This window comes from Falco punctatus, assembly GCF_963210335.1.
Source record: "Falco punctatus genome assembly, chromosome: 5".
In the NCBI taxonomy this organism is placed as follows: domain Eukaryota; kingdom Metazoa; phylum Chordata; class Aves; order Falconiformes; family Falconidae; genus Falco; species Falco punctatus.
The window spans coordinates 29441319-29468502 of NC_137584.1; the positions used below are offsets into that span (position 1 = coordinate 29441319).

The 27184-nt window shown below is 44.5% G+C and overlaps 2 protein-coding genes across 8 annotated transcripts in view; one reads left to right on the top strand and one right to left on the bottom strand.

The window, feature by feature from the left end:
• The window catches only part of ATP6V1C2 (ATPase H+ transporting V1 subunit C2), a 26594-nt gene extending 18502 nt beyond the window's left edge, over positions 1 to 8092 (top strand). For all 7 annotated transcript variants that reach the window (XM_080387900.1, XM_080387902.1, XM_080387899.1 and 4 more), the window contains 7 exons: positions 2110 to 2208; positions 3266 to 3334; positions 4285 to 4377; positions 4773 to 4866; positions 5160 to 5257; positions 5655 to 5784; positions 6589 to 8092. In XM_080387900.1, coding sequence (XP_080244026.1) covers positions 2110 to 2208; positions 3266 to 3334; positions 4285 to 4377; positions 4773 to 4866; positions 5160 to 5257; positions 5655 to 5784; positions 6589 to 6684 — 679 coding nt within the window. In that variant the 3' untranslated portion in view covers positions 6685 to 8092. The remainder of the gene's footprint in view (positions 1 to 2109; positions 2209 to 3265; positions 3335 to 4284; positions 4378 to 4772; positions 4867 to 5159; positions 5258 to 5654; positions 5785 to 6588) is intronic.
• On the bottom strand, positions 8017 to 22638 carry PDIA6 (protein disulfide isomerase family A member 6). Its single transcript, XM_080387897.1, has 13 exons — positions 22494 to 22638; positions 19544 to 19685; positions 18287 to 18344; positions 17476 to 17602; positions 16889 to 16995; positions 15361 to 15494; positions 14842 to 14956; positions 13885 to 14025; positions 12607 to 12691; positions 12439 to 12511; positions 11199 to 11357; positions 9205 to 9301; positions 8017 to 8494 (listed from the first exon to the last, which is right to left on the bottom strand). Exons 1-13 carry the CDS (start codon positions 22621 to 22623, stop codon positions 8426 to 8428), a joined length of 1437 nt encoding a protein of 478 aa, XP_080244023.1. The 5' UTR covers positions 22624 to 22638; the 3' UTR covers positions 8017 to 8425.
• Positions 22639 to 27184: the final 4546 nt, after the last annotated feature.

Consider the following 27184-nt stretch of genomic DNA (forward strand, 5'->3'; position numbering starts at 1 on the left):
TCAGCATATCTCAAAATCAAGAATAATAGCATCAGCAAATCTCAAATCATCACAGCTGCAGATCCTAATAAGATTTTATTGGCAGTGTGAGCAGACAGTCTTGGAAAGAGTCAAAACCAAATGCACCATACTGTTCTGGTGAGATTTTAGGGCATTAGAAATTAGATGAGCTGAGTCAGATGGTGTGTTCCTTTGCAAGATGGAGCTGTTTCCTATGTTCTGAACAGCATTTGCAAAACTCCCGTAGGAAAGAGCTCTGTCTTGCTTGTTCCCGTACCTCACCAGCATCCCACTTACATTTTTCTTTTTTTATTCTGTTGGTTCAAGTAATGGCCTGTCAGGGCTTCCCAGGCATTTTCTCTCTTGTATTCAACTGCTTATGGTCTTTACCTGTCAGTACTGATACTTGGATTTTTTTCTGTGGTATCACTGGGGAGAATATTAAATCCCAGTAAGTAGTAAATTTAAAGCAACATAGATGATGCTATGCAAGCCCCCAGCCAGCACGTGCTCATGTGTGCTGCTCTTTCCTACTCAGGCCCCTTGCTCTGGGTGCAGGACACAGGTCCTCACCTTCCCGGCACTGCAGCCAGCCAGGCTGGCAGCCGGCCCAGAAACCAGCCTTTACTCAAGGAAGATACTCACAGGGGCTCAAACCAGACTCAAGGGTTGCTGGAATTTTGTCCTGAATGTGGAGCTAAAATGAGCATGCCTGGCACCAGCGCCACCAAACCCAACCAGAAGCCACAGAAAAAATACTTCCAGGTGGTGGTTCAGAATGAGTTTGTCAAAAAAATGCTATCCCTCACGGAGACCTGCTCAACATGGGGACTGCAGCGCCCAAGAGGGTCGGTCAGCAGAGCCATTTCACAGTTACATCTCCCCCTCTCTCTGCTAAGTTCCTGTGGCCATGCCTCACCACCACCCCCCAGCACCACTGGCCTTTGCTTCCAGCTTGGTATAGACAAGTGTAAGACACATTTGTCTCAGGCTGTGTGCATGTGGATAACCATGGGTAGGAGGGACAAGGGGACATTAGATCCCATTTCCCCTTTTTTGATGCCGTTCAGATTCCCAGCCCACTCTTGCAGCATCTCTCCAGCTTCCACATCAGCTGGAGAGAGGCGGAAGCTCTGGGTGGGGAAGATGAGCAGTGCCAGACCTCCAGCAAGGCAATGAGGGAGAATGGAGACCTCGTGGTCCCAGGCCTATCTTCCTCTCACTATCCCATCCACATTTAAATGCTGGCATCTCTGGTTGTCTACCGGTGCCGGATAGCTTGGGTCGAACAAACATCTAGTAACGTGTTACTTGCCAGTTAATTAACGTTTAGACCGGCCCAGCAAACCTCAAACCAAAACCTACTGATTCAGGTCATTCTTCACTCCTCCCCAGTGACGGGGAAGGTGGCTGCTTTCTGCCCATACACACCTAGTGCCTCCCAGCCGTGCCCGGCCAGTCCCAGCCATCTGTACTTCCTAGGTGTGCAGCACGAGTGGGACTCAATGTGATCAAGTGGGCTTAGGCTGTGAAAAGACCCCCCCACACACAGGTCCCACCTGCATATGAACGCTGCTCCCGCTGTCCTTCAGCTGGAGGTGTCTCCGCGTGCTTGTGCACGGCAGTCCAGGTGTGCCAGGGTTGCTTTGATGGCTTAGGTCCATACTAACATTGCTTACATGGACTGAAGCATGGTCCCACAGGCAGCTCAACAGGCAGTCTGAGAAAGCAGGTGCCTCCCACAAGATGCAGCAAGGACTGGGAGCAGGCTGGTAACTTCAGATGTGCAGTTCCCAAGGATCTGTACCCTCAGTGTAGAAACAATAGCAGCAGAATGGTGCGATTTCACATAAAGGGCATAAACTAGCCTAATGCTAGTCACCAATATCCTGCCGTTAGTATTACTTGGTTTTTTATTCTTTGTAGTTGCAGTAAAAATAACTAAATGGCCATTTTAGAAGTATAGGTGTGTCCTTTAGAAATCTCTTTCCTAGCCTGCTTTTACCCCAGTATATGCTATTAGCAGCTATACCTGCAGCACAATACCTCTCATGTGCTGCTGCTAGCTTCCTGCTAGTGTCATATTATTCTTTGACTTCTTCACCACAGGGGAAATCTGCTGACCCGGACCCTAGCAGACATTGTGCATAAAGAAGACTTTGTTCTGAATTCTGAGTATCTTATCACACTGCTCGTCGTGGTGCCAAAGTAAGGCTATAGTGCGTGCACATGCGCTCAGCGTGGCGTGGAGTTTCAGGCCCGAGCACCGGATCCAGGTGGTGCTGGGGTCAGGTTGGGGCAGCTCATCAGCACCGTGGCTGGGGCATGGGTGGAGCTGTTAGCGAGGGGCAAAGCACGGTTTCTGCCAAGGGTGGTCCTGGCATAAAAGCAAGAGACAGACTGCTCCAAACTCGGACCAGGATAGAAGTGGGATGTAGGTTTTTAATGGCTACAGAGTGGGTTCTCAAACAGCCTTTTGATAGGATTAGTACAAGTTAAAAAAAAAGAGAAAAATAGATTCTTAATGAACCTTAGCCAGTTTATAAAAGGGATTAGACCTGTCAAACTCAGAAGGCCTTTGCTGGCTGTGTATTTGTAAGTGCCTGCACAGAAGTCACACGATGTCTTTCTCAGAAGCCCACACAAAACTTTTCCTCTCCCTATAGCCCTGTCCCAACACACACATACAGTATGTACCATCACTTTCCTGTCTATGAAAACCACGTTACAAAAAGCTATCTGAGGTGAGTTTGTTGAGTTTGTTATCTACATTCTTTCAGATTCCCCTTGTAAACAGCGTTCTCACTTTGCAAACTCTTACCATCCCCCTGGCCCCTCTCCTCAGCGGTGGCAGTTGCGGTGTTTGCAGTGTAGCACCAGATCAGCTCTGATGTTGCCCACAGCAGATGTACCCCGTGGATCGGGAGCAGCTTGTGCAGGCTCCTGGAGCATGGGATGCTGTGTGGCAGCCTGGAAGTATGTGCCAAAAGCCACGCTCTTACCACCATCAGCTTCCTGCTCTGGCTCCTTCCTCATGCCAAGACCCAAAGTGAGGACTGAGGGTGCATCGTTGCGGGAAGTGTCTCCCTGGCTGGTGACTAGGAGAGGAAAGGTCAGGAGAGGCTTAAAATACCTCAGTCATATAACCCAGCATGAAGAGCTCTAACCTTTCTACCCTAAGCCATTAGCTTAACTGTATTTATCAACACATTCGCTTCTAAGATATAGTATTTATTTACTATGCTTTGTCTTGTGTTGCTTAAAGGTCAAGCTACGTACAGTGGCAGAAGACCTATGAATCCCTCTCCGATATGGTAGTACCTCGCTCCACCAAGTAAGTGAAATCCCAAATTAGGGTCCCTGTATGTTTCAGACATCCCTGCCATATTTCAGCCCCTCAAACTGCTGGATCCTGAAAGAAATCACTTGCCTAATGCATGGGCTCCTTGTTAACATACAGATTTACCCAATCTCATTCTCAATTGAAATCAGAAGTTACTCTGTTGAAGAGAAGTGCAGATGAAAGAAAAAAAAATATTAGTCTTTTTTTGCAGGTAGCTTGTTGTTCTCTTTATCTAGTTGTTTCTGCTTTCAACAAGGCCCTTTGCTTTTTGTGTAAAACATACAATTTTTTACAGTTATTCAGGCATAATTCAGACACGTGCAGTCACATACAACTTCACGGAAACTACTTTTTACAAAGATCAAACGCTATCTTTGCGTATCTTTGCATCGCTTTAATTGCTTTCTGCTGTAGAATAGGATATTTCAGCGTACTGTCATTTGCATTAGAAAATGCTGTATTAAATTGTCTTTTTGCCTGGAGTAAGAAAATCCTTCCTAGGAAGTAAATATCTCACTGTTCAGCTCACACAGACCATGAGGTCCATTCCAGGGCACAAGAGGTGACAGCGCTGTTACCTGAAATGGAAGAAGTGGAAAGCACAGAGAAAGAAGCAAGCTGTTTGCTGCTGCCCGTCACCAAAACACAAGTGCATGGCAAGTGGGGGAATATTACCAGGAATCACAGAAAAATCAGGCAGGCAGAACGTGTGTGTACTAGGATGCGTTCAGGAACTTAACTCATGGGAGTTTTACATTGGAGATAGCGTGGCCAGTGCTAGTAAAGTCTTGGTTTCCCATTTCAGTCACAGCAGTTCTTGAAAAGCAGGATGTTGTTCAGTATCGTGAATGAAAAAAAAAAAAGAATTGCAAAAGAGGAACGTAAAGAAGGCATGAGGGATTTGCCATGTCAAATCACAGCAGTGGATTTCTCTCCCACAGAATGATTGCTGAGGATGCAGAGGGAGGACTCTTCACTGTGACCCTATTTAGGAAAGTGATGGATGACTTCAAGGCTAAAGCCAGAGAGAACAGGTAAGAAGCAGATTGCTAGGTGGGGTGAGCCAGCAAGCAGATGATAAGGTGAGGCTTGTTGCAGGCTGTACAGTTGCATCCATCACTGTTTTTTAGGACTTCACTGTTCCGGCTGCTGCTTGCCCTTAAGCCACTGAGAAGGCAGGGTGGGAAGGAGCTCTGGCAGCAGATGCAGTGATCTTGTTCTTTAAGCACCAAACTACAGATCCTGGAATTGTTCCCCCTGCTCTTGTGCTTTCTGGGGGTGACTTCAACTCCCACCCTCCACATACTTTAATTGGTTAAATGGCTAGAAACTTTGAAACATCCTGTACCTGCTTCTTCAGAGGCAAAAGAAATAAGCATGCATATTGCTTGGACTGCAGCTTTTGAGAGCAAATGTCATTCAATTGTAGGTTCATGGTTCGAGAATTTTATTTTGATGAGAAGGAACTGAAATGTGAAAAGGAAGAGCTGATGAAATTAGCTTCCGATAAGAAACAACAATACGTAAGTAGCACATAAAGTTGATGGCCCACACAGTGACAGCCTTTGCTACTGGCATGCCTAAGCACCTCTCACTCATAGCCTTATGGTTCCAACAGACCATTTAGCCCAGAAAACACAGGCACAGGATAGAGAACACAATTTTTCCAAGGTCACTCGAGTTTCTAATAAACTGGGAGCCACTAACAGGCTGCCTGAGAATTATCTCAGCAGCCTGTGATGGCCTCAGTGGTGCTAGCTGCAGAACTGCTTCACACCGGGAGCGGATCACAATGATGGGGTGTCTCCTCTCCTAGGGCCCGTTACTGCGCTGGCTGAAAGTGAACTTCAGTGAAGCATTTGTGGCTTGGATCCATGTAAAAGCCTTGAGAGTTTTTGTTGAATCTGTGCTGAGGTAAGTGGCTAAACACGCAGTGCAGTCAGACACCTGCAGAAGTCAAAATGTACAGAGCTCTTCCTGTGGCAGTTACTTTGTGGAACATCCCTTACACACCTCGTTCCAGGAGCTCACGGGAGACAATTCTGATGATCACAAAAGAGGGGACACAAAAAGCTGATGAAAACCAGTTCTTTGGGGAAACTTATGGGGACGTGGGAAATAAAGATGCTGTTTAGTTGACTTTCAGCTTCAAAAAGAAAATGCTTTCAGATGAGGCAGCACACCACCGCTGCAACTGTTTCTGCAAACACACCACCAGCTAGCATGCCAGAAGACTGAAGAGGGAGAGGAGCAGGAGTAGAAAGGTGTGTCCCTTCCCAGCAGATGATCGTGTACGTTGATGTATTTCAAGGTATGGCCTCCCAGTGAATTTCCAAGCGATGCTGCTGCAGCCAAATAGGAAGTCCGTAAAACGCCTCAGGGATGTCCTCAATGTGGTCTTCAAACACCTGGATGAAGTTGCAGCAGCAAGTATAATGGATGTATGTATTTGGACTGCACGTGCTGTAGCCTGTCTCCACTTAGCCACGTGGGCACTTCCAGCATCCAGGTGCTAGAGCACGCATGTCCTCACACCTTGCAGTGCTAGGAGCCCCGGATGCAGCGCTAATCGCTGGAGGTTAGGGGTTGGATTAGGGTAACAGTCAGGCTCAGATCATGATGGAGATGCATAAAGATGGCTTATGTTTTCTGTTGAAAGAGCTGATGCTTGCAGCTATCAGACTGAAACAGGTCTGCTCAATTATGGCAGTTCCTCTAGGTAAAAAGCTTCAGTTCTATAAATGTTCAGATACACACAAGGAAATTGAATTCAGAACTAAATGCTAGGACTGGGATGCCTCTGTTCCCCTTAAAGAAGCGTCACTGACTTCAGCAGGCAGCAGTGCTTGCTTTCTCCCTCCCCGTATCTTGAGCGCACAAACAATTTAGGATAATCATGATAAACCAGTAGGGTGTTAAAGTAGCCTAAAACTAGCAAGTGTAAGATTCCCAGTGAACAAAGGGAGGAGGAAATAAATGAGTTGCTCTAGAGCTGAAGCACACAAGAACGCTACAACACGTGCTCATAAAGTTGCAGCCAAGCATGACATCTCAATGTTAACTGCATGAGGCAGCCTGAAAGCACCAAACACCACATTCTCAGTGGTGAGTCCCCTACCCTAAGCATAGCAAATACAAAACTCTATTCCACCTGTGGAAGAAGAGTGCAAGAGCAATCCACTGTAGCTTGGAACTGTGCAACAGTTTGTTTACCTGTACTAAAGTCATATTGTTTTCTTTTGCAGCCTGGCATGGACATCCCTGGTTTACAACTGAGTAATCAAGAATACTATCCTTATGTCTATTTCAAGATTGACCTTAGTCTTCTTGACTGCAGTTAAAAGAAAAATTGCTCGAGCTTCATCTATTAGTTTTCAAGACCCTTATGTTACAGTAAAACAATCTTTAGCTACTGAAAGTCAAATTAAAAACGCAGATCCTGTAGCAGGGTAATTGCTTAAGATCTTCCTACCGCTTTCAGTAATTTCTGTAGTGGCTTCTATATAAATATCTTTTTCATAGTTTTACAAAAACATTTCAGAGGCAGGAGGTACTATAGTAGTATTTATTTTTTTTTTTTATTTGTAAATTACAAAGATGGAATATCTATTGGACTTGAAATAAAGCAATTTAAAAAGTATGGTGGCTAATGGATCTACTAGATGTATACAGTCCTGTTTTTCTAACAAAGCAAAAAAATCCCAACCAAACAAAAACCCCAGAAAAAGTAGAAAGCATCAGAACAAAACCTAAATTTTTTTTTAATTTAAAAAACGCTTAAGAAGAAAGATCCTCAAAATTGCTATGGAACTTACTGTAGCATGACTTACAGCCCCAGGCACTCAGAAGTTTAGTTTTTGCCAAGGCATTTCAGTTCGAACAGTTCCATTAGATTTCATCTGCGGGGATGACTTAGAGCTGGAGCACATTTCCCACACCAGAGCAGTGGTCAGGTTACTGCTGGCCACCTGCGTTATTAACACTGCCCTTCGGAGGGGTGAGCTACAGGCAATCTCTTACAGACACTAGATGACAAATATCCATAGTAAGTTATTTCCTTGAAAGGAGGGAAACTTTCAGTTCTTTCAATTCCTTACTTAGAAACAAGCTGATCACATCAGGGTCACTTCACTAGACACCAAATACACAAGACATAAAAAGCAACAGAATATAGTAGTATTTCTATTAAAAAAGCAGCAGTAGTAGCCCATTCCCAGTTCTGACTCCTCTTCCAAGGAAACAGTAATTTCTAATCAAACTGGAGACAGCACCATGGTGTTTTTCCTGTTAGCACCTGGAAATCCTCAAGCCCCAAAAACGGGGATTAGCTACACCACTAATCCTGGGGAAGAGACCAACAGCTCCCAGTGTCTCCCACTGCAGCAGCAACCCCACTTCCATTGTTATTAATGATCTCACCAAGTCTGGCACAAAGAAAGAGAAAGCCCCTGAGAAGGAGTAGGAAAAGGAAGACTGAAAGAGCATTTAAAATGAGATTGTCCGTCTAATTAGGCTTTAGGCCAACTGTCAAGACTGTTCACAGCAAGGGGGTGATTTAGGACTCCGCTCTACACCAGCCTCTCTATTCTACAGTTCTTTTTTCAAGAGTCATCCAAAAAGGGATAGCTTTTCTCATGTGCACCTTTGTTACTCTATACAAGACTAACACTGTGTGTCAAAAATATTGTTTTATTCTTTAATTGAAACAGAAGCTGACCAGGTTCCACCTCCATGGAAAAAAAAAATAAATCACATTTAAAATTGGTTACACTAACAGCCTCCAGTATAACACTCAAGCAGTACACTATCAACAAAATGAAAACCAAGATGTTCCAAAGATATCCATGTTGTCCTCAAAATATTTGTTACACAATACAATCAAGTTTACTGGTTATGACAATTCATAGAATTTCTGCAATGTTTTCTTGAGATGCGTACAGTTCACTGCTGCAGTGCATCAAATAGCACAGTGTGTCATGTGCTGTGTCTCCATAAAAAGGCCACTGGAATATCCATCTGATTGTGATCCAGGTTGCAAACTGCTGCACAAACTGTCCCAAGAAAAGAAGTTTCCTGAAGATCTCACAGCTCATCTTTATCCCAGTCATCCAGATCCACATCGCTGAGATCAATATCATCTTCAACTGGAAGCTGTGAAAAAGGGAATGTTTCGAGCATATGTTTAGAAGCGCTTAATACCAGGACATTATCACAGACTTCGAAAGATGCTTACTCCTCCCCGAGAGTAAAGCTCCCTCCTGTCCTCTCTTTCATTCATAAAAATCTGTGTATTAAGCACAGCACAAGCACTCGAAGTTTAGATTACAAGGATGTTTCCTACTAATAAAAACAGTCCAGACAAACTATGCAACAAAAATACTACCATATTCTGCATTTTAATTCCACCTGAAGTAGATCAAAGGATTGCAGTAACTTTGTTTTTTTACAGTGATGTTGAACCTTAAGAACACGCTTAGTCACAGTGTTGTTGGTTACACAGGCTCCACCTTACAAACTGTGATGGTAAGGTCAGCATATTGCAGAACCCAAGCCTCCACAACATTCAGATCTTTAACATGTACACTACCACCTCCCTTACTCATCATAGGTAAAACCACGGTTTAGCCTCAAAGGGGTTCAACTTTCAGATTACATCCTAACAGTGAGGCAGGAATATCTGCCCACAGTGTCAGACTATGAATCTGGTGTTCGATCTGGTGACAGGATTTACAGTGGGAAACCATCAGCACAACTTGCCAGTCTTTGGAGAAGACTTTTCACACTGCCAGTTCTTAGTTACTATATCCAGTCACTTCTGAACCCAGCAAATCAGCACTTTTAAGAGATGGAGCACCTCTTACCTCACCATCTTTGCCATCCCAAGGTTCAACTGAATGAATTTTAGGAAAAGCTCCACCGCCCACTGGTGCTGTAGAGCCACGACCAACAGATAGTTCCCTGTGAAAAAACAAGTTAAATTTAAGAAGTTTCTCCAGTTTCCATCCACCTGGAACAGTGCCTGCTTCAGAAAAAAGCAAGTCAACTTTGAGATCTTCATCACTTGAAACAAATCTAAACTGTCTGGAAACAAAAGCTTTTCAAATTGAGAAGCAGAAAGTGATAAAGCCCTTAAAGCAGCATTACTAATTTACAATTAGATCCAAGGAGAACAAGTGAGCGAGCTACACTTCCGTATTTCAGCAGCATTAACAACCATGGACAAAGACAGGCCTTTAACAGTATGCTGTTTATCACTTAAGGCAACTCCAGGAGTCTATAGTCCTACCTTTGAAAGTCACCTGTAACTGGTACTTGAAATCAGTAGTAATCTTTTTTTTTAGTGGAGACTAAGCCTCCATGGGTTACAATGGGTATAAGGTAACCAGCTTCTGCTGGTTTGCTCAAAGAGCAAAATCCTGAAGAGCTAATCCCTTTGCATTCTTTCAGAGACAAGACTGAATAAGCATTCCTCCCTGGGTGGAATATACAGCTCCTATGCTATTCTCCCTGCCTATTTCCTTACTTTTTGTCAACACTGTTGAGACTGCCTATTAGATTACAAAAGCTGCACACAGCAAGATGAGTTAACAGCTACACCAACTGTGATTGTATTGCTTTCTCTAGGCAGTACAGCTGAGCCGAAGTGTCAAGAGATTATTGTAACAAGTATTGCTCTGCAGTAAGACAATACATAACAGCTTATATTGCATTAAGTAATTGGTTAAGTCAGCTGTTGTATCCTGGAAGCACCATCCACACTCACCAGGAGAGGCTTCACCAAGATGGATTTTATAGACTGAGAATTTGCCACACGAGGGGCAGACATTTCTTTCACATGCGTTAATACAGACTGTTTGGTATTACTCTTCTTGCACCCAAATCCTAATTTTTACTTGATCCTCTAAGAACGTTCCCTTTTTGACATTAAGAAGAAAGCCTGGTCACTTACACAGGTTAAGAGAATGTAGTACTGTTCCACTAGTCCAGCTGGAACAAGGTTCAGTTAATGTGCTTCTTATGGCAAGGTGGGGAAAGACTTGCAATTCTGACTGCCTGTATTCTCCAAGCAAGGACATGGAAATAGCTGCTAATGTAAGCTCTCAGAGGCTCTCACGTAGCTTACGCAGTTTAGTGTTTTACCTATAGAAACAGAATTCCCACTTCACTTTGACCATGCTTATGTAACAGTTAAGCTTTGCTACTGTTTCAGTGTTGTTGCTGCCTTCTCTCCTCCTCTTTGTTGCCTTTCACCACTCAGTTCTTCTCAGCACTGGCTCTTGCCCAACTACATGAGAGGCAGTTTCAGGGAACCTGAGCTAAGAAGTCAGTAGCTTAGATTGATTGCTTCAGCTTCCTCCACTTAGTTTCAGATGCCATGGAATGGGGAAGGCAGAATCAGACCAAACCAGAAAAATGAACAGCAACATACAGAACCTCAAGAACCTTAAGCAGCACCCACTTAAGATTCCCAAACTGGGAACTTTCCAATTACTAATTAGAATGCACCATTTGAATTTAGTATTGATTACCAAGTCCCATTAATTTCTTGGGCTACCAGAACCAGAATTTTTCAAGATCAAAACTACTTCTGTTTCAAAGCGGTTTTAAAAGAGTTGTGCTGAAACTACCATGTTAAGTCTAAACGGCCAACTTTTTAATTCTGTCCACCATAAAAAAGCAGCAGCTGCTTTACTGGTTGCAATTCCCACTGAAATCATTCCATTACTCCAGTGAATGCTTGTCATCTTAGTTCTCTTACCTGTGCAAGTTTTGCCTGCTCCAGGGGAGCCTGATTTTGGTCGAGAGAGCTCACAGCCCCTGTTACAGAAAGGTTTAAGTCACTTAAATTTCATACCTGAGAAACTCATTAATCCCTTGCTCGCTGAATGATCCTTTCAGAAGGGCAAATTTCATCTTCCGAGCATTAACAGCTGCCATTGCTGGATAGCCAAAGCCTCCAATCCCTAAAGAGCTCTCAAGATCTGACTGAGCACCTGCTTCTGCCCACAGCCACCTTGAGGAAAAGACAAAATAGAAAATGCATAATTAGGATACACACTACAATCATTTGAAGTCACACATACCCTGCAATTCTGCAGAGGTCAAGCTGGGCTCTGAACTGCCCTTGACTGTGTCAACATTTTACTGAAGCCAGCAGGGAATAGCAGCAGAGTCTCAATCTTGAACGATTCAACAGAAGAAAGCCCCTCCCTCAACAGCACCTCTAGGCCAGCCCCACAGCCACTGAAAGCTGGATCAGAAGAACAGCCATGGAAGAGAGTCCAGGGGAAGAAGTTACCAATCTGAACAAATTGCTACACTTATGCCTGTATCAGCCATTTTAAACCTTGCTTAAAGTCACAGAACTGAACATGACAAAGTACTGCCCAAATCCCACTGTAGAGGATTTCTGGCCTAAGACTGCAAGACCTGTATTTCACTCGGTATTTGTTCCTCATTGGTCAGGTCTCAGTTCCTCTAATGCTTAGAAAGTCCCCTGAGGAACCTCTGGAATCAGCCAGACTCATAGTTCCCCCCCACCCCCACCCCCGGCAGGCTTTCATGCCATTTTGACCCCTTTTCACAGCAGTGTGTCAGAACAACTTTTACTTCCCAGAGATCCTAACCTCAGTACTTGAGTGGAGGGGGAGAAGAGGCAAAGCCTGCTGGCCTGCTTCTTTGACAGCATGAAACTTGTTAATAAACTGCACTTTAGGTTCCCCCCCCCGCCCCCTGAGAATTCAGTCATAATGGCAGACCCACCTACCAGCAAGGCTCTAAAAAAACTGGATAAACACTGCCTTAAAATATTTTAGCATTCAGGACAAAAGACTGTTAATCTGACCTCATGAATGCTTAGTTATCACTTGTAAATGAAGGATTTGAAAGGTGGATGAAAAGAAAACAAATCAACAGTTTACTATAAAACCACAGCACCCCCTCCCACAGCACAGTTAGTGAAATACCAAGATACACTAACCTGAGCAAGGAACAGCTCTTAGCTGCAGTTAAATCGTTATCATACAAATTCCATCCTGTTACCTCTAAATATGCTCACATCTTTCCTAAGACAACCAGTCTGCAATGACACTTACCCCCACATCTTCTTTTTGTATTTTTCAGCCATTTTTAACATGACATCCAGGTAAGAATTCCTCCCCGAAGCTCCTGTTTGTTAGACAATTGGACAAGTTAAAACACAGAACTACATGCTCTAAGTGACAAATTCATATAGAAGTCTGTCTGCTGGCTTGCATGTCTACCTGTGTCAAGAATATGAGGCAGAACAGAAATGATGCAGAGCTGATGAGCATCACAGGTACTCTTCAGAACATCTTCACTAATTATCTAGAAGAAAGTAGCAGAAAGTCAATGAGACTAAGACCTGGTTAACCAGCTATGACTGCAGTTCCCTCCAACAGCCTATCAACTTCATCCTAGAAGGCAGCAAGTGCTGAAGCAATTTGACACAGAAGCTTACAAGCCTCTCCTACTTCACTCGTCCCCCCTCAAAACACAAAACTAATTAGAGAGTTCACAACATCTTCTGTTAAGACTTGCAGCAACAAGTAAGCAAGCAGTACCAAATACGGCTTAGAGAGAGCACAGTAAGATGCCATTTCTTGCTCAAAATCACACCATCTGTGGACCAGGGCTAGAAATCGCACACAGACCTATGCATGTGCCTGTAGGTTTCATTCACGGCACTGCTAGCCTAAGGTCAGCCAGCACAGTGTAGCATTTGCTGAAGATCAGGACACTTCATCACCATTAATAGATCAGTAAGTTTTGTGTTATCTACCTTAAAAAATGATCAACCTATTTATTAACATCAGTCATCTGCAAAATTTGTGTACCCCTGCCAGTAAAAAAAATTTCAAAGCAGGCAGCCCCAATATATCAGTTGTATACAAGTACTACTGTACTAACATTATGTACATTATAAAGAATACAGAAGAAATTTTAAAATTATGACAAATATGAAATAAACACCATGTTAAAATATCTGTAAGTTCATTAATAGGCAAACATTTTCTTCCTCCTGCACCTCAGTGGGATGTCTTGCATGCACCCCACTTTGTGGACAACTGATCACCATTTTAAACCTACCAACATCAACCTGAGACTCGAAGTCATCATACAGAAGGTGCAATTTTTGGACCACGAGCAAGACTAGTCATCATGCACCTCCCAATGACGGCTTCAAATGACAACACCCTGCCCTCTTGTAAGAAAAAAGGATGGGGCACAGAATCCTACTTTTTCACTTATTCCTCAAGAGAGAATCCCTGGTACCGTACCATCCTGTCAGTGCCTTCACTGTGACTGAAAGATGATCAGAATTGATAATCACAAATTCACAGTAAAAGTTCGACAACAGAAAGCTGAATGATCAGACTTGTCATCCTTGACTTCCTGCTGTAAAACAGTGCACAAGCACCACACCTAGGCTGTTTTATTTACAGTTAACAGTCCTGTAAAAACTGCTTCAAAGGACATGATGGAAAGAAAAGCAGTTTGAGAGAATGATGTAGAGGTACCTCCAGGAGCTCAGGTGGTGGTGCATTATCAGAAAACAGATCCAGAGCACGAGCAATGATATCAGATCTAGTTCTTCCACCATCATAATCAACAGGGTCTTCTCCTTTCTGGAAGATTTTAATGGTAGGAAATCCACGAATCTGCAAGGCAATTTTAAGTCATCAGCTCAAATAAATCTGAATATTTATGACAGAAGTTATCTGCTACTCTGACATGTTCTAGATTGAAAGAGAGGGAAGACATTTAACATCTACGTGAAGACTCACATAGCCTTATGACATAACTTGAACATTTTGTAGCTTCGAACTTGTGCAAACAATTCAAAACAAGGTTAACCATGCTGAAACACTGTTTCAAGTTTCAGGCCTGATGAATCAGCCATGGTCTCATCTCTGTTTAGGTCCACCAAACACTGCAGGTTTAAGTACCAGAAGGACTATCTTCGTACTTTGTATTTATTAGACATTAGTTTCCCAATTTGGGGTGTGTGTAGGGGTGGTCAGCACACCTTCAGCTCCCTTACTGTATTACAGAGTATCTGTTCACTTTGGGTACGCAGCATAGCTGACCTGAGCAGCTAATATTGTTGGAACGATCCCAAATAACTGGCTCCCAGATGTACAGGTATGCGTGGGTTCTGCAGATCCCCAGCCAGCATACCAGCAGTCTGAAAGGAGAGACCTCTCACTTCAGATGATAAAGCCATACAAGATCTTATGAAATAAACAGCCTTTTTAATCAGCAATATCCAGATTTATTTCTTTTCTCTTACCATTTATATTGTTACTAACATTCAGGAATGATCGATTTGTGGAAAAATGGTATGTGTCACGTAAGTGTTTCATGCTAAAAGTAATGTTAAGTGGTACTACATTAAGGAACAGTTCAGTAATTAAAGGGAAATATGACTTACTAGAGATGGAAGGGAAACTGTAACCACTGCAGAGCACACTCACCCCGTATCGGCTTGCCAGCATCTGATTGACTGTTGCATCTACTGCAGCCAGCTTTACTTTTCCCTTTGTTTGTTCCTTCACCTCAGTGGCAGCAGCTGCCCATTCTGGCTCCAGACTGAAAAAAACAAAGAGTATGAGCACTCTGAGCTCTCTCCGAGCTAGCAAGTGCATAACACATGCCAACATTATGTAGCATACTCCACTCAGGAAAAAAATAAAATCTCTGTAAAGAATGACAGCTGGGAGGGTTATTCCAAATGAGACTGAAAACCTCCATCTGAAGGAATGAAAAGGTTAATGTAACTTCTGGTTCTTATTTCCATTGGTAACTAGGAATTTTAGTAAGGAAGAATGCAGCCAGAGCAGCACCAAGGTGCCCCGAGCAGGAGAAGCCCATGTATTTTTGAAAACCCCACTTCTGATATACCAGAGATGCAAGGTGTCTTTCAGGGGATTAAGGCTATTGCACAAGCACAAGCATTAATGGGAACTGAACTGTCAAAGAAAAGCCTCATTTACTTTTTGCAGTGCCCACACCACGGGGCATAAAACTCCACCATCCACACATCATCGCTATTTATGACGTTCTTATCAAAGCTGTCATCAGTCAACTCAATCACATCCTTCTTATCTCCACCTCCACTCTCTCGGCTCTGCAAGAAACAAACAGACCCTCACATAAGTAACCAAAAATAAGCTCGCTTGTGTGTCACGTCATACCAAATGGCTTTTATTTGAATAAGATACAAACCAGGCAGTATTAGGTCATACAACTTTTCCATTTCAGAACTGACAATACACACAGTCTACTCCCACAGCACTTTCAGAAAACAGCAAGTAAACCTTCTCTTAAAGGGAAATCAGGTCAAACTGACAAACAAGAAGATACAGGAACACTTCCCCAGTTCTTCATGCTCTATCTATCCAAGAACAAAGTGCTCTCCAACCCTCAAAATCTACTGTGCCCTGGTTTCCAGGCAAAACAAACATGCGAGTGCAATACACACTACAGGGTACTGTCCACGCAGATCTTCCATCTGGCCAACCTGAGGACGTCAGAGTACTTGCTCCCTTATTTAGAAACAGCAGTAGGAGCTAGAAGCTTCTCTATTTAACTTCAGGGAGAAATTCAGCAAGCCAACTTCAGAAGAACACTACCAAATTAAAAAAACCCTTCATCCATCTACCTTAGACTAGGCAAACGGTACTTCAACCAGCTGGAGAACGGGGCTAACGGGGACCTCAGAGTTCAAAGGGACACGCACCTGGGGAATAAAAACCCCATGTACTAGTACATGCTGAGGACCGACTAGCCAGAAAGCAGCTTTACAGAGGGAACCTTGGGGGACCTGGTGGACAAGTTGGACATGAGCCAGCAATGCACCCCTGTGGCAAAGGCAGCCAACAGCCTCCTGAGCTGCACTAGGCAGAGTTGCCAGCAGGTCTGAGGAGGTGATCTTTCCCCTCTGCTCAGCACCGTGAAACACCTGGAGTGCTGGCACTCCCCAGTATAAGAGACATGCAAACACTGGCGAAAGTCCAGCCAAGGGTCAAAGCTGATTAAGGGCTCTGAGCATCTGACATGTATGTTGAGAAAATTAAAATTGCTCAGCTGGAAAAAGAAGGCTTAGCATGGATCCTATTCATGTATATGAATACCTGGGTGGAGGTGACAAAAAAACAAAGGCAGACTCTTCTCTGCAACACCCAGTGACAGGACAAAGAGGACATAAATTAAATTCTTGTATTTCAACTGAAAAGTAAGAGAAATCTTTTCTACTGTGAGGGTAGTCAAACACCAGAACAGGTTGCCCTAAGAGTACAGTCCATGTGGAGTCTCAGTCTTTGCAGTTACTCACAACTTGATGGGACACAGCCCTGAGCAATCTGCTCTAGTTGATCCTGCAGCCAGTAGGGGGTCTGGACTAGACAACCTCCAGAAGTCCCTTCCAACTTCAACTATTCTGTGACCCAAGTCAGGAACACAAGCTCTGATCTCCTGTACAAGACAGTCTCCAGTTGAAAACACACACGTTCACTCAAATACCTGTTTGCCAGAACTATATCCTCCACTCCTGCCACTAAGACGCTCTTTCACCAGGGACCGAACAGCACTTAAAGCAGCATCAACAATAGCATCACTTGTCCTGCCACCTGCAACATAGCAAAATGAGTTATTAAAGCATCAAAAGGACAGTTTAAGGTAGGCCCCTGACCTAATTACAAACTTAATACTCCCTCATCCTAAGGATTCTTCAGAAAAAGCAGAACTAAGCTATGAGTGATATGGTACTAGTGGCAGAACATCACTGACTTAAAACATGAGCAGCAGGACTGACTTCACTTTTTAACTACCCACCTTATTCAATGGTGGTGGCTGTGGTAAGCTCCCAGTAATAAGAAGAGAGGAATAATTTGGAACTGCCTATTAACCTCCACCCAGTACAGACTGCAGATAGGACTGTTAGCCCATGCTAAGACACAACATTTGGTCAGACCAGTCCCACCCATCTGTGTCTCAGTTACTACAAGCACTAGACAGAAACACCACACAAGACAGCATAACAGCCACCATAATTACTGTATTCAGGCAAGTTTTCAGGCATGCAACATGTGAAAGGGCATCACGCTTACCCTGATAATCCTCTGCTTTGTTTTTGTTGGCTCCAAATATCTTGATGGTTGGAAACCCTCTGACTCCATACTGTCCACCCAAGGATTGATGTTTATCTGCATCTACTGCACCTACTTTCACTACACCCTGTGGAAATAAAAACAAGAACCAAGATAAGACTTCTACAGTGTTTTAATACATTTTATACTCTGTGCATTCTAAAGTGAGTTATTAGAAGAGTAAGAAAAGTCACCACAAGAGGCGTTATCCCCCCAGAAGCACTGAACTACAGACCAGCATATCTTTCTTCACCCTGACAAACTAAAGTTCATTTGGGGTTTTAGTTTGGTTTTTTTTTTTAAAGGGGAATACATTTACATAGTTCAGCAAATCGCCACATGACCAAGTTTTCTGTAATTAAAGAAATGTTAATCATGAACAGCTTACAGAACTGTTTTCAAATATTCAGTTCCTGCTGTTCCTGTACTTCAGAGGCAGGTAACAGGACAGCAAGGAAGAAAAGTGGAACATGCTATTTTGGGGGATGGCTGGATTGTAGCATCATCTGGTGCTGTTAAAAGCAGCCCTGGAAAACAGTAGTTGGAATTCACAGGGACAGAACTGATTTGCTTCCTCTACAATTCAAAGGCTTCTTTAAAAAAACCAACACAAACACAAAATCCTGACTTTTTAAATGCCTTTGACTGGCTGAACAAATATAATCGACACAGTTTTGGAGACCAAATGCCACCTTCATGTTCCCAAGCCAGATGACAAACAGCCAAACTCCTCCATCTACTGCCACAAGCACATTTGAAAGACTGAACTTACTTTTAATGCTGTTGCTGCTTTCTTCCACTCAGGGGTTAGTCTCTGACAATGACCACACCTTTTAGAAAGAAAAAAGGAAAAACCACCAAACCATTAACTGTCATTCAAATCTGAGAACTATTTCACAAATAACACTGATCTTTTTGGGTCTGCAATTACAAAACAGTCAACTCACAGCAAGCTGTAGGAGACTTAAGACCTACTCATGAAGAGGGGATGTTGTGGCATAGCCTCTTCACATCTTTCATGATCATCACAATCACATGAGTGATGAAAAACCCCCACAAGTATTATGCAAATGCATACGCATATGCCCATATCTCAAAAACTGCCTGGCTTCCCCAACACAGAAGCAAACGAGCACCAAAATCCAGATTCACATACTAGTCTGCCTGTTGTGAACTAAAATGGGCCTGTGATGAGGCCTGAAAAAAAATATTCTAGAGGTTTCTTAATTAGCGAGAGTTCGTGGCACAAGATTTCCTAGAGGTGCCTGGGCGAGAAAAGCAACAGCCGACTGGCAACTAGTGTACCATCACAGGTCTGTAGGGAAAGAATCTGCCAATTTACTTACACCTGTTCCACACTATTGCCATTATTCAATAAAGCTTTCCATTCCCCATAAAGCTGCAAAAACTCTAGAAGCAGCACAGCATCCTTTCCCCTAAACGTCTCAGTTCGGACCCAGCTAGGCTGTTGCAATGAAAGGCCTCTTTCTCCAGAATGCGGAGCTTTGGACAGCAATAGCATTGAGAATTTGTGCAAAGATGGAATATACATCACAAGAATTTACATGGAAGACACTCCATGCTCTGCATGTGAGCAGAAGGGGAGACAGAGGTGCTATATTAAGATTCACAAAGCCATTATTTTTCAATGGAAATTGGAAATACTAAGTGTGAATTTAGATTTGTGCTTTCACTTCAGAATCAAGTTAAGACAGACGTGAGGGGACTTCTCACTTTACTACTGCACTTCAATCAGTCATTTTTAATACTAGTTTCAGGGGAAAAACTGAAGTAGTAAAATAGCATATAAGGTTTTGTTATTAGACCTTATTTGCCAACTTGAAACCAGTTCCTGCCTTTTTCCCTCATGAGAATATTTAAAATAGGAATCCCAACCACAGCTATATTGCTAGTCATGAGGCTATCAAACCAGAACTGTACTGCCAACAACTGAATGAAACCTGAACATCAGATTCCTACGCTGCTCTTTCATGACAAGAAGCAGCAAGTAGGCAGCTGTAATTCTTACCATGGGGCGTAGAACTCCACAAGCCACAGACTCTCACTCTGAATGACCTCTTTGTTGAAGTTAGTTGGTGTTAGCTCTATCACATCATCACTGGCCGAATATAAACCATTAACTGCCAGGAATAACGTGCAGCTCACTATGCCTAGAACAAAAAGTAAAGAAATCAGCATTCCTGCAGAACATTTATGATTTTCCTGTTGCCATAGCTAAACCATCTCCCCACTCCCTGCAACTGGTGGGAGGCATTTCCATTTGACCGGAAAAAAAGAGGGAAATTACAGCAAGATATAAAATTTCCCTCCTCACTTAAACCATGATTCCACAGGATCACGCAATATATTCTCTATGCCTAAAGCTAGGAGTTATGCCACTCCTACTGTGGCCCTCCAGAGAGGATTTTGTCAAAGCTCCTTACCCTAACTACTAGTGGTACCAGACCAACAGAACTTCTACACAATCAGCCACATTTTATTTCAGGTCCTTCTCACAAAAACTCCTAAGTTAGCTGCTCACAGCTCTTGCACAGCAGGAGCTCAAACACATCTTTCACAGAAGCACATAATGCAGGACCACCCCAACTAATCTTCGTACAGTCACACGGATTTTAGTACCAGCACTTGACACACTGGTAGTATAAGGAGCTCCTTCGTTCTCACTCATGAAGATCTTTGTCTACCATTGATTTATCTCTCCAGCAACAGACTGAAGAACAATAGCTAAATCTCTCTGGTTAACAACTCAAGCACTCATAGAAAGCTAAAAAAAAATTTAAAAAGCTGCAAGGATATTGCTTTCTCTTAAGACAGACTTCATGCTTCTGGATTTTACTATTGCCCGAGACTCTGCACATAAAACCTCAGAACCCTTCCTTCTACCTCATCAGAGACTGAGGGATAACTTGATGAAAGATGACAAGCGTCTCTAACAAAAATCACATAGCAAGAGACTCTTCTTAATCCACCAAAGACAGGGGGTGGGGGGGGTGGGGGGGTAGGAATAAGAGCTCAGACACTGAAGTCACAATTAGGCAAAAACCAGCTTTGCTGTCACTAATTTATAACTTGCATAGGAAGCTGCACATTCTCAAGACTGAATGCGACGGGAAGATACAGTTCAGTGATGCAGAAACGCCACAGCACACGGTACACAGACTGCACAGCATCACCTACACTTTATCAGTCCCACTCAAGAAAAGCCAGTTTCATTATACCTATTCTGCAGACGAGAGCAGCTGACAGAAATGTCTTCCAGGTTATTCAACCAGAGATCAGGACTGAGTTGCCAAGCTGCAACACAGCGCCCTATCTGTTGCACCACTCCCCCTCCTAATGGCTTCCTATAACCCTAGGACCCAACCCTTTTCTTTTGGGGTTATCACCACCAGAATCTGGGGTTTCCAACACCAGATTTACACCTTAGAGCGACTCTCCCTTCAGTATGCCCACACGCAAACAGCACTTCATCCACACTGATCAACTGACTTCCAAGGCCATCCGTAGCTGTCACAGCATGTTACAGTGACCTACAGTAGCAGCTGCTGCTGGGGCAGAGTAAGAAAATAAGGATAGAAAAAGCTACTTGACCCTTACAGTCAAGAGAAAAAAGCCTTGTCTAGACAGAATGAGACCATTAAGTTGAAATCAGCATATTTTGGCATAACCTAAGGATATCTCTGGCAGAATACATTCAGAAGCTGAAGAGTTCACTCAGCCATTTCTGCCACTTCAAATAGAGAAGTTCTAGCTTATGCAAAAACACCTGCTAAAGAGAACTCACATACGAAAAAACATGGTTAAATCCACCTAGTCACGTATCACTGCTTTCCCCCCCCCCCCAAGACTATGACTCATGAACTGGCGGCATTCCTTCATATAGTGAAATATTCAAGGTTTAATTCATCATACAAAAAGGTCCATTTCCTACAAGCATCTAAGCCGGGAAGATGCAGATCCATCCTTGATATTGAGGCAAAAAGGAAAAATCTCAGATAAACTTGATTTCAGAAGTCATTTTCTGATGTAAGCATGTTACTTAGACAAAGGCATTGTTAAACCAACTAAGGCAACTCCACACTGGTATTACTAGCCCTCATCGAAAAAACAAGTTGTAACTGAAGACCTGGGGAAAGAGCTTTTGCTATGGGACGATGATGATGATTCTGTGAACCTCCTCCTTAGCCCACGCACCCCTGCTGCAGCAGAGCTGGGCGTACAGAAGTTCACCCGCCACACACGTGCACTGGGTGAGAGCCCCTCGGCCCTGTGCAGCGCGACCAGCACCCTCGGTACTGCCATAAAGGGGTCCGAGGGGCACCACCCAAGAGGTTTACCCAGTTATTCGGCACGGAAGACCCAGCAGCAGGGGGAGGGGAAGAGGAAGTACCGTTCCCCACGGGCTCCCCTTTTAATCCTCAGTTATTACTTTCTTACTGCCCTTATAGCACTGGATCGCAGGCGAGGGCAGCCAGGCAAGCGGAACTTCACCGCCTGCTGGAAATCAAAGCGGTTAAGGAAAGATAAGCACCGTCCTGAGTTTTTTGGTGTTGTTACTGGTATCTTCAGGCCATCTGCCCGCGACCCGGTAACCCACCGAGCGTCCCCCGCTCCCCCGCGGGCGGCACAGCGGCTCGGGCCGGCAAGGACCCGGACGCTACCGCGGGCGCGGCCACCGCGGGCGCTGCCCCCGCTCCACGAGTCTCCCGCCCCGCCGAGAGCGGCCCGCACAGCCCAGGGCCCTCGCTGCTCCCCGAGCGGGAGACGGGCGCACGGCGGCTCCAAGCCCGTCCCCGGCGCCCTCCTGCCGCGACGGGCCCACACCCGCGGCGGGGTCCGACAGGCCCAGGAGGAGGGAAGCCGCGGCCCGCCGCTCCCTCTGCTTGCGGGCCTGCCGGCCCACCGCCCCCGCGGCGCGGCCGGCCCACCCGCCCCCTCAGCGCCCCTACGGCTCCTACCCCACCAGAGCCGGCCGGCTGCGCACACCCCCATGGCTGCCTCCAGCTCCCGCAGCCGCCGCCGATGGAGCCTGCCCACCCCGCCCCACCGCCCACGCGCCGCGCGTTCCCCGCCGTGGCCGCCGCCCATTGGCGGAGCTGGCGCAGGCGCACTAGCGCAGCCAATGGGAAGCAGCCGCGTCAGTCGCTGCGGGGCGCGGGTGGCCGGAGGAGGCTCTGAGGGGCGGGGCAGGAGGTGAAGGTGGGCGGTGGGGCCGGGCCGCGCTTGGGCTGGGCCTGGGCCTGGGCGGCCGCCGAAAGCAGGGAGGTGGCAGCCGGGGGCGTTGGGGAGCGCTGTCAGCAGGGTGCCGCGGGGATAAGTGGTCCCAGCCTGCTTCTGGCAGCTTCCCGGTATCCTGCTACAGCCAGAGCGCCGTCAGCCGCTTCCCGCCTCGCAGCGCTGGATGGGGCCTGGGGGGCCAGGACTCTGGGCTGGGCTGGAACACACGCAGGCCTTCAAGGAGAAGGCAGGCGCGCCAGTGTTCAGGCCGAGCTTCACTTGTACCACCTCTAAATGCAAACATAAGCCTCAAGGACTTGACAATCGAAATGGTGTCGCAGTGAAGAGCAAGGCAGGCATCTAAGTTGGAAGAGAAATGGTTTGCAAGTCACGAGCTTGCATGTAAAAGTAGGAAGTAGCCCAGCTGCATGTGCTGTAGGCCGAGGAAATAAAAGTGGCCGAGGAAATAAAAGTAGGGGCAGGGGAGGGCTGGTGCATGCTCATACAAGCAGTTAAAACCTGGATAACCTGCTTTCATCCAACAGAGACTTGGAAAGTTTGCGTCCAGCAGCATGATTTCCCATGAAAAATCATTCCAATTCAAAAGCTTCAGAAATGGATTCAAAAAGCTGGTTGTTTTTTTCTCCTTCTATTGATTGCACGCTGCAGGAGGGTACTAGAGCTCGGCACTCTGCTGTTGATGGGCATAGATCTAGACAAAGGTTTTTTGCAGAGCTAGGATTCAACGACTTAAGTGAGCTGTGAAATTTTTAGTGTAGTGGTAGTAGCGGTAGCTGGACTTAATGTACTATTGACACAGCATTTTTCAGCAGCTGGATCTGAAGTGGTCTAAATTGCACCCCCATCCACACACGTGTTGCTTCCCGCTCACAGCTAGAACTTTTCAGTGTGATCAAGTCCTGCTTTTTAAGAGTATGAAATTGTTAGCACAGTAGTGAGAACAGGCAGCCCTTTTCAACCTCAAGTTGTTTCAGAAATGAACAGGGATGCATGAAATAAAATTTTAATTAGGATGGCTACAAAATACTGGCATCTTGGCATTTCCATCCATAAAAGGGCAGCCTGCTGAGCAGGCAGGTTCAAATTTGTGGTGCTTCCTACATCTGAAGATGAAACATACTTCACCTCTTATTTTACTGACTTCTAGAGCAAACAGGACCTGCTTTGCAGACCATCTTTCCCAAGGGAATGTACATTTCTCTTTAAGTTTCTCTAAGTTCCACCAGTAAGATGAAAAAAGTAAACATGACATCTTGGGGCACTATTGAGCAGTTAGCATGACATTAGACATTAGCTCCAGGTAAAATCCTCAAAACCAGAGGTAATTAAAGGATAGTTTTATGGCACGTAAATTAGCAGAGAAATTTGATAATTTGGGGAAGGTGGCATGGTTGGCTAATAGAAGGAGCTGCATAGAGGTAGCGTATTTTATTTTTCATCAGTACCATGCAACAGTAAGTTGAATGGCTGTGTTTAACATTTCTGTAGCACCAAGAAGCATGTGTTGAAGTACTTATTGCTGAATAGGAAGCTTTTAACACAGCTCTTTTCGTACTGTAAATTCCTAGTGAGTTTCTACAGGAAGCAGTTCTGCACAGGAACAATTCAACATTTTCATGTGTGTTCTGGAAATACGCATAAGATAGCGCTGATAAAACCTGCACCAAGACAAATATAAAAACAGTGATAAAGGGTGATTAAAAACAGGGAAACGATACGGGGTATTTGATAAATGAACTGCCTTCAGATAAAGACATTAAGGGTTTTAATGAGTTCGCATGTGGCATTACTATGTTAGCAAAGACAGTACTTGAATGGAGTCTCTGAAGGAGACTTAGATGCTGTTTCTCCATTGCAGCACAAACGTCTGTGATATCACTGGCAAAAAACCTCATGTGACTCATTGCTGCATGAAAAGGGGAAAAATGGAAAGATACTTTGTCTGCAGAGGTTAATGAGACAAGTTCTTGAGTCTATATTTACAAATGTGTGCGTAGTTGCAGGGACAGGATTAGAAGGGATGTTGCAGATTTCCGAGGTCAGCACACTGATACAGCAGATATCATTCCACATATAAGTCTGTGAGACCTCGTGGATGTGTGCAGGTGAGACGGCTGATAAAGAAGCTGAAATCAGTTACCACAGGAAGGAAATACAGTGTTTGAAGAACGCTTGTACAGGTAGCGAGAGTATTCATGTTATAAATATGAGGAATATTCTTGTATTCCGGGGATCTTGCCTGGTTCCCGCCCTGGCAGATGAGTAGGAGGAATGTAACGCACAGGGATTCTGGCTTTACAAGTTCTGGGTACTTTCTGGCTCCAAAACTGAGATGTGGTTGGGTGTTCCTGGAATGCAAGTTCATGGTAAAGCAAGCTTTGCCTGAAGGAGCACTTTTCATTTGTGTTTTTAACGTGCATTTCATCTTAGTGGCCTGTAATTACCAGAAAGTAGTGGACAGAAGCTTTTACTGGAGACAGAAAAAACAGGGGAAGCCTCAGAGTCAGTAAAAAGCGGTGGGGATGAGGATTGCTCCCTGGAACAACTGGCTTTGTTTCTAGCACAGGGGAGCCAGCTGCTGCACAGCCTCAGAAGGAATGATGGATGGAGCTTAAGATAAACTATTCTCTGCCTAATGAGGCTTATTATCTGCTTAGGATGAGACTGGGGTGAAGGTGTGGAAGCTGTAAAAATGCCTTTTGCTAGCTCATTTGATACATGTGACCAGAACTTACGGTGTTTGAAGAAGAAGGGGAAGACTTGGAGGCAGAAAAAGTTTTGAGAGGCCTTCACTAACTGGAGATGTAGCCCTACAAATATTCCAGGCTTAAGAGACCATAGACTGAACCCTCAGATTTCAACAGCAAAAAGAAAATGGGTAATAAGGATCTAATTTGTTGAGGATTCCTCTGTGCTGATTGGAAACTTGTGAGCAGCAAGGGAGTGGATGATGCGGGAGGTCTCAGACCAGATACCAGGACATCAGAGAGGTTGCAACCCTTCTCTATTGCAAAGTCCTTACGGGAGGAAGAGGATTATAGAAGAGGAACATCCAGCTTGGAATATCAGAGGCATGACAGCTTTTCAAATTCAGTTAGTTAACACATGAGAGTTTCCAAAATTTGTCCAGAAGAGTACATGATGACAATGCTTCCCATGCTTGCAGTTCCAGAGAGTAGGAGAAGAATGGAAAAATAAATTGTTTTGCTGAAAAACATTGGAGGTGCTTCTGGGTCCATTTCTTTGTTTTCTTCAGCTTGACCAAGCTACTTGTAAATACAGCAAGTCTCAAACCTTCTAGCTTGAAGTACCTAACAAGACTTGGCAGCACAGAAACAGCATTTTCAGCAGCTAAATAAAACATTTAACCTCTTCCTGACAGATGGCCCAGAACATTCTGGACTAAAAGAAGAAATTACACTAAATGATTTCAACTAAACTAGGAAGTTTTTTAGAGTAACATGATGCTTGGTGGTCAGGAGACCATACTCCAGACCACTAGGTCCTTTAGGAATACCTCCAGGTGATTAACATTACTGCAGTTGGGCATAATTTTTGTGCTAAACATGGAAGCTCAGTCTCCATGAATCTCAGGGCTGACTAAATCATATATAGTTGTATAGAAGGCCAGACTGTCTGTTGCTTTGCAAGTCACCTTGGGATTGTCAAGAAAAGTCAAGTGTAATAGATACCTAATGTTATGGAAGCCCAGTAAGCTTCTTGTCGTTTTCGGTTTAATGGCTGGCTTCTTTTGTTTGACTGTTGTGGCAAGAAGAAAAATGTGTTGTAATAAAGCAAGCATAGCTGTCTTCAGAAAAAAATAGGTTTGATTTGAGTGTATCACTGTCCTGGTTTCAGCTGGGATAGAGTTAATTTTCTTCTTACTAGTTAGTACAGTGCTGTACTTTGGCTCTGATGTGAGAACAATGTCGATAGCACGCTGATGGTTTTGTTGCTGGGTGATGTTTATACTAAATCAAGGACTTTTCAGTTCCTTGGGCTCTGCCAGCCGGAGGGCTGGAGGGGCACAGAAAATTGGGAGGGGACACAGCCAGGACAGGTGACCCAAGCTAGCCAAAGGGATATTCCGTACCATGTGACGTCATGCTGAGTATATAAACTGGGGGAAGAATAAGGAAAGTGGGGACATCTGGCATTATGGCACTTGTCGTCCTGAGTAACCGTTATGTGTGATTGAGCCCGGCTTCCCTGGGGATGGCCGAACACCTGCCTGCCCGTGGGGAGTGGTGAATGAATTCCTTGCTTTGCTTTGCTTGAGTGTGCACAGCTTTTGCTTTACCTATTAAATTGTTCTTATCTCAACCCTTGAGTTTTACATTCTTTCTGATCCTCCTTCCCATCCCTCTGGGTCAGGGGGAGTGAGCAAGCGGCTGCATGGTGCTGGGTTGCC